General features: G+C 47.9%; 2 protein-coding genes across 2 annotated transcripts; one reads left to right on the top strand and one right to left on the bottom strand.

Annotated features, from left to right (window-relative positions):
- Positions 1–1,299: 1,299 nt before the first annotated feature.
- LOC123075622 (putative 12-oxophytodienoate reductase 5) lies at positions 1,300–3,376 on the bottom strand. Its single transcript, XM_044498182.1, has 3 exons — positions 3,364–3,376; positions 2,145–2,708; positions 1,300–1,993 (listed from the first exon to the last, which is right to left on the bottom strand). Exons 1-3 carry the CDS (start codon positions 3,374–3,376, stop codon positions 1,407–1,409), a joined length of 1,164 nt encoding a protein of 387 aa, XP_044354117.1. The 3' UTR covers positions 1,300–1,406.
- A 666-nt stretch (positions 3,377–4,042) lies between these two features.
- LOC123084089 (putative 12-oxophytodienoate reductase 5) lies at positions 4,043–6,168 on the top strand. Its single transcript, XM_044505873.1, has 3 exons — positions 4,043–4,216; positions 4,327–4,772; positions 5,484–6,168. The coding sequence occupies exons 1-3, from the start codon at positions 4,158–4,160 to the stop codon at positions 6,065–6,067; spliced, it is 1,089 nt and encodes a 362-aa protein (XP_044361808.1). The 5' UTR covers positions 4,043–4,157; the 3' UTR covers positions 6,068–6,168.
- Positions 6,169–6,463: the final 295 nt, after the last annotated feature.

Below are 6,463 nucleotides of genomic sequence, written 5' to 3'. Positions count from 1 at the left end.
TTTTCTACTAGTGCAAGTTGCCTCTGCGTCAATTTGAAATATCTAGGTATTTCAATACATTATGTACAATCTGCTAGGCAAATTTCTATGATTTTTGGTTGTTTCATTAAGTTACATCATGTTTAAAAATTATAATTAACTCTTGAGTAACAATTATAGCAAAGAATTTTAGATATGTCAAAATTAGCGTCTCCCTTCTGTGCTTTACGTGGGTTAATATCTGCCCTGAGCTTTGATATTCCATTTCATCGTTTTGCTAGCATTTTCGGTACTCCTAATTTTCTTGCCTTACATTGATACTTAGTGCATACTTCACTGGTACATTGAAATATGTGGAATTCTTTCTCTCGATCTCCTACACATAAGCCTAAATATCTTCCCTAAAAAAGTTCATCATACATGCCTATTATGGCATTTCTAAAGTCACTCCGACTATACTGCCATGTGTGCATCACCGATGGCCATAATATAGATATCATTTATATCATATTTAATAAATAAGAGTGTTTCCATCCACCCTATGAAATCCAATGTTTGTATGCCATTGCAAATGGGATCCAATTCTCCCGAAACATCTATGGTTTCGCAACTCGACTGAAAATCTTGCAACAAATATCCTGCTGTTTTACCTCCTACTCTTCACCACACTGCCATCATTGCTAGGGTTCTAAGCGCCTCTTCGTTGAACCTAGACCTTGCTCCTCATCTTACTCACATTGACGAACATGAACCGGGCTGCTAACAACATCATGCTACGGTCTAACAGATGCACGAATGGTCAAGCTGTGCACCTTCATGACTGGAGTTCCATGTTCTTCCACCTTTCTATGATACTGTAATTTCAAAACTTTCTGTGTACTCTCCTACCCCTTCCCGGCTTTCGCTGTAAATGTACTATGATCTATTAATACAATGGTCCAGGCCGATGTCAGTTTCTATAGCACTGTTCAAAATTAAGAGTATCAAACCCAACGAGGAGCAGAAGCAATTGAATGCAAGGAAAATAGCTGTGAATACGCACAAAATGTTTGTAGAGTGATAGTAATGTTTTTGGTAATTTGGATGGTTGCAAATAATTAAATAAAGTTCAAAGTAATCCAAATTCAAAGGTAGCTAAACTTCCTCCTATTCGTAGTAATGAAGATATCATACATTAAGGAGACAGCTAAGCTCCGATCCAATCCTTTTGAGGGGAAGGAAATTCCGCACTAGCAATACAATATTTTGTTTTTGGAAACCTATACTCCCTAAAAGGTCTAATCACATACAAATACATACATTAAGGTATAAGACTCTCTAAAAGGTCTTATATTTAGGAACGGCAGGAGTACATATTTTAAACGTTTGGTGAAACTATATGTACTGGAAGTCACACATATTAGCCCCACAAATTAATGATGAGTCGGTCAGCCCAAAAATGGATAGTCGGTGTAGCCAACGACCGGGTCGGAGGTGTAGAAGGTGGCCCTGTTGTACTTGTTGAGCTCTGCGTCGAGCTCAAACCTCTTCGGAAGGCCCGGGTTCGCTAGGAAAAGCCGCCCGAATGCCACTAGGTCGGCGTACCCCTCTCCAACCACCTTATTCCCCTCCCTGTCATACCCACCGGCGGCGATGAATGTCCCCCCGAACGCCTCCCGGTATGGCCGCAACCTCTTCGGTACCACCCGCCGACCATTGGCACGTGCCATCCTTGGCTCCACCATGTGGAGGTAGAGGATGCCACCGGGGACGTTGTTGAGTTTGGTGGCCATGAGGAGCGCGAGCGCGTGCGGGTCCGAGTCGTGGCAGTCCATGTAGTCCGCGAAGGGCGAGAGGCGGACGCCCACGCGGCGGCCCCCGATCTCATCGGCCACGGCGGTGACCACCTCAAGCACGAAGCGGCACCTGTTCTCGAGGCTGCCTCCATACTCTTCGTCGCGGTCGTTGGTGCTGTCCTTGAGGAACTGCTCCACGAGGTACCCGTGCGCGCCGTGGATCTCCACGCCGTCGAACCCTGCAATCCAATTGCCATGGACATTGACAAAACAGAGCAGTTAAAGCAGAGCACGAAGAACAGAGTAGAACAGTTAAAAGCAGAGCATGGAACAGTGCAGAGTGTTTGAAGTGTTAATGGCGAACAGAGGCCGGAGCTCGTCCGTGCGTACCGGCGTAGACGGCGTTCCTGGCGGCCCTCCTGAAGTCGTCCAGGACGCCGGCGATCTCCTCCACAGCCAGCCGCCTGGGCGTCGCGAACTCCTCCTCGACGCCGTCGTTCATCCGCGGGGTGGCGATCGGCCTGCCGGTACTAGACACCGGCACCGTCTCGGCCCGCGTCCCGTCCGGGCGGAGCGCGCCCACGACGCGGCCGACGTGCCAGAGCTGGCAGAAGATGACAGCGCCCTTGGTGTGCACGGCGTCGACGATGGGCCGCCACGCCTCCACCTGCTCGTCCGTCCAGACGCCCGGGGTGGGCCGGTGGCCCTGCGCCGCGGCGGACACGCCCGTGGCCTCCGTGATGAGCATCCCGCCGGCGGTGGCGCGCTGCGCGTAGTACACGGCGGCGTGCGGCTGCGGGAGGTTCCCCGGGGAGCGCTGCCTCGTCAGCGGCGCCAGCACCACCCTGTGCGCCAGCTCCAGCTCGCCGCCGCCCGTCCTGTACGGCGTCAGCAGAGGGATCGCCGCCGCCTTCTTCTCGAGCCATGACCGGTGGGTTAGTGAGTGAGTGTGAGCTTACTGAGCTATTATATATAGAAGTAGATCAGGTTATTATTCATGTTCATCGTGAATGCACTGATGGATGCATGCACTGATGGGATAACGACGACGTATTACCGCCTTGCTAGAATCTTCGTGACTGAGTGAGTGAGCGAGTGACTGACGCAAGCCGTACGTGATGTGTTGCCCCCGCCATAGCAGCAGCCCCCCACACCACAAAGGTACAAACTTTTTTAGTGTTTTCAAAGAGAAAATAAACAAATGGAACCAAGATGACTTTTGAGGACTGCATCCAATTGTGTTGACTACAGTAGGGGCCAAGTGGTTTTTTTTAAGGATGAGGGGCCAAGTGGACTTTGGTGCAAAATGTAATGGATCAAAGGAAGCTGCTCAATCTTTTTTTTTTTTTGCCTCATGGGTTACACTGCTCTCTCTAATCCGAAGCACAAGCCTCGTGCCCTCGTGGTGGTTAGTCATGTGGTTGTGCGGCCTGTCCATCCAGGTTCAGCATTATGCCCATCACAAAATTTAGGCATATATATAACCCTTGCTTTTCAAAGAAAGCCTCGTTCGACATTCATTTCATGGTCTAATACGTGTTTTCGATTTACAATTGTGAGGTGGCTTATTGCATGCCACCTGCCAATCAAGGCTCCAAAAGCCGAATACGTGACACCTCCATTGTGCAGCCCATGCTTGAGTATGACCGATGAAAGCTTCATTGACCATGAATATACACTTCGTTTCTTCTCTTGTGGTCGTTTTCACCGCCAACCCCTAAATGAGGGACTTTCAATACAATGGTGAGCACCATTGACAAGGACTAGTAGGGACTTATTCCTTTGACATGCCATCTACAATGCAAAGAGGAAATCTAAAACCCTGCGAAAAACCAAGGAGTTGTGGTCCACAGCACCGTCTGACCGATGCCCGGAAAGTAGGTTGTGAGGAGGGCGAGAGGGGCGAGGATATAGTCGTGTGGACGCTTCCTTTCATTTTCCTTTCCCGCCTATGAGAAAATTTGGGCGGGGCTTTTCCTAATTAAGAAATCACAAAAATTAAAGCTTAGTTTTGATTGCAATAATAGACATCATCGTCCGAAAAGATGGGGAGCGATGAAGGCGATGGAGGAGTACATACAATTGGTGGCTGTCTCTGGCGGAGACAAAAGGCACAGAACATGATGCGTGCTTGTGAGCTGTGATAGCACGACAAAAACTATAATAAGATGCCTTTTTCTTTCATGCTTAGCTCACCCATGATGTATGTCGGCTCAATTAGCAGCCTGGAGCACCTTAGTTTAGTATAACCATATCATATGATAATGTATGATTTGTATACCAATGATCTATAAATGAATCTCCTGTCTATTCCACTACTCACAGGTTACTACCACACCACTCAGCAGTCTTCTTCTTCCTCCTCCGCCATTAATTGATCAAGAAAAGCTTCAGCCATCAGCAATGGAGCCCATCCCTCTCCTCACGCCCTACAAGATGGGCCACTTCGACCTCGCTCACAGGTACCTACCAACCATCAGCCACCTGTTATACCTGTTCCATAACTCATGGATCATCATCATGCATGCATGGCTGACACGACGGCCGACTGGCGACCTTGTTGATGCTGCAGGGTGGTGCTGGCGCCGCTGACGAGGCAGCGCTCCTACGGCAACGTTCCGCAGCTGCACGCTGCCGTGTACTACTCCCAGCGCGCCACCGCCGGCGGGTTGCTCATCGCTGAGGCCACGGGGATCTCCGACACGGCGCAGGGCTACACCGACACCCCGGGGATATGGACAGCGGAGCACGTCGAGGCATGGAAGCCCATAGTTGCCGCAGTGCATGCCAAGGGCGCGCTCTTCTTCTGCCAGATCTGGCACGTTGGACGTGTGTCCACCTTCGAGCTGCAGCCCGGTGGCGCCGCCCCGCTGTCGAGCACGGAGAAGGGGGTCGGCCCGCAGATGAGCTTCGACGGCCGGCTAGAGGAGTTCTCGCCGCCGAGGAGGCTGACGGTGGAGGAGATACCTGCCATCATCGACGACTTTAGAAAGGCCGCCAGGAACGCCATCGACGCCGGTACATACCACATATATATGCTGTCAATATATACAGTAATAATTACTTTGTGCCAACAACTTTTTGCGAAATCAATTAGGGCATGTTTTTTTCCTAAATAAAAGTTCAGTTGAACTTTTTCTTTCTTTGGCTACTAATAATTAACAAAAAAATTGTACTCCCTCCATTCCCTTATACAAGGCCACAAACTCAAATTACAGGTACCTAGGTAAAATCTAATGACTACTTTGCAAGCCAACTTTTCTTCTTGTTATCTGAGATCATTAATACGGCCACATGCATGTAAGGAAGGAATGAGAAGGAAGTAGCACAGTGTTATTATGACTACATGCATGCAAGTATTAAATAAGTTGCTGGAACATCATTAAATTTTGCCTCCGTTACTGTTAGTGGCCTTGTATAGATGCAAAATGTATTTTTATAGTGGCCTTGTATAAGGGAATGAAGGGAGTACCTATAGATATATTTCATGATTATTTTCCAAAATTCAAAATTTATACATTTTTTTTAGTTGAAACACAAATTTTATACATTTATTTACCTTTAGGGTACAAATTGCACATGTAGATATTTTTTCAGATTTTTTAAAATATATCTTCTCCATAGACTTAGTATTTACTAACATGTAACTGTGAAAGCTGGGTGGCAAAGATATCTAAGATGTCATGTATTCTAGAATTGATGAAGCAATTCACTTGTTGGTTGTGGCAGGTTTTGACGGCGTGGAGATCCATGGTGCAAACGGGTACATCATTGAGCAGTTTCTCAAGGATAGTGCGAATGACCGCACCGACGAGTATGGTGGCAGTCTCGAGAACCGGTGTCGCTTCGCTCTTGAGGTGGTCGATGCCGTTGTGAAGGAGGTCGGTGGCCACCGTGTGGGCATCCGCCTCTCCCCTTTCACCGACTACATGGACTGCCATGACTCTGACCCCCACTCCCTTGCACTCTACATGTCCACAAAGCTCAATGACCATGGCATCCTCTACATCCACATGATCGAGCCGAGGATGGCCATCGTGGATGGGCGGCGAGTGGTGCCGAAGCGGTTGCTGCCATACAGAGAGGCGTTCAAGGGAAGTTTTATCGCTAATGGTGGATACGACCGTGAGGAAGGGGGCAAGGTGGTCACTGAGGGGTACACGGACCTCGTGGCCTTTGGGCGGCTATTCCTGGCGAACCCAGACCTGCCAAAGCGGTTTGAGGTAGGCGCAGAGCTAAACAAGTATGATAGGATGACCTTCTACACCTCCGACCCCGTCGTCGGCTACACCGACTACCCATTCCTAGAATAATCATCGAAGGAGCTTCTTTCTTACCGCTGGCTGTATAATGAAATGTATGTGTGAATGTTATGTTTCATCCAGCAAATAAACTTCGTACGATAATTGCTGAAGCTGCTTAAATTTTTACAGAGACATTACTCTCTCTTTCAAGTCTCGCATACACTGTTTCAAGAAGGGTTTCCATTTAAAAATCAGGTAAAGGGACATCTCCGTATTTTTTTTCTCAAGGCAACCATTTCTTGAAAAGTCGGAGGGAGATCTTAAGTTGTACTAGCTCATACCAAATATGACAAGGAATTGTTTCGTGTCTACAAGAATATTAATTTTATCAGACGGATATCTCACTCCTTGTCATTTCTAAGTAGGCATTTTTAGTCTTCATTTCTTTTACCAAAAAAAACTGTA

This window comes from Triticum aestivum, chromosome 1B, assembly GCF_018294505.1.
Source record: "Triticum aestivum cultivar Chinese Spring chromosome 1B, IWGSC CS RefSeq v2.1, whole genome shotgun sequence".
NCBI lineage: Eukaryota > Viridiplantae > Streptophyta > Magnoliopsida > Poales > Poaceae > Triticum > Triticum aestivum.
Note: the sequence above shows the minus strand (reverse complement) of the source record. Positions and strands in the feature narration are given on the sequence as shown.

Bases quoted from the DNA above. Each gene is read 5' to 3' on its own strand.
- LOC123075622 (XM_044498182.1), bottom strand. The intron at 1,994-2,144 runs GTACGCACGGAC...ATTGGATTGCAG, and splicing joins CAGGAACGCCGTCTACGCCG to GGTTCGACGGCGTGGAGATC.
- LOC123084089 (XM_044505873.1), top strand. From the start codon at position 4,158: ATGGAGCCCATCCCTCTCCTCACGCCCTACAAGATGGGCCACTTCGAC. The intron at 4,217-4,326 runs GTACCTACCAAC...TTGATGCTGCAG, and splicing joins CACTTCGACCTCGCTCACAG to GGTGGTGCTGGCGCCGCTGA. The intron at 4,773-5,483 runs GTACATACCACA...TGGTTGTGGCAG, and splicing joins CAGGAACGCCATCGACGCCG to GTTTTGACGGCGTGGAGATC.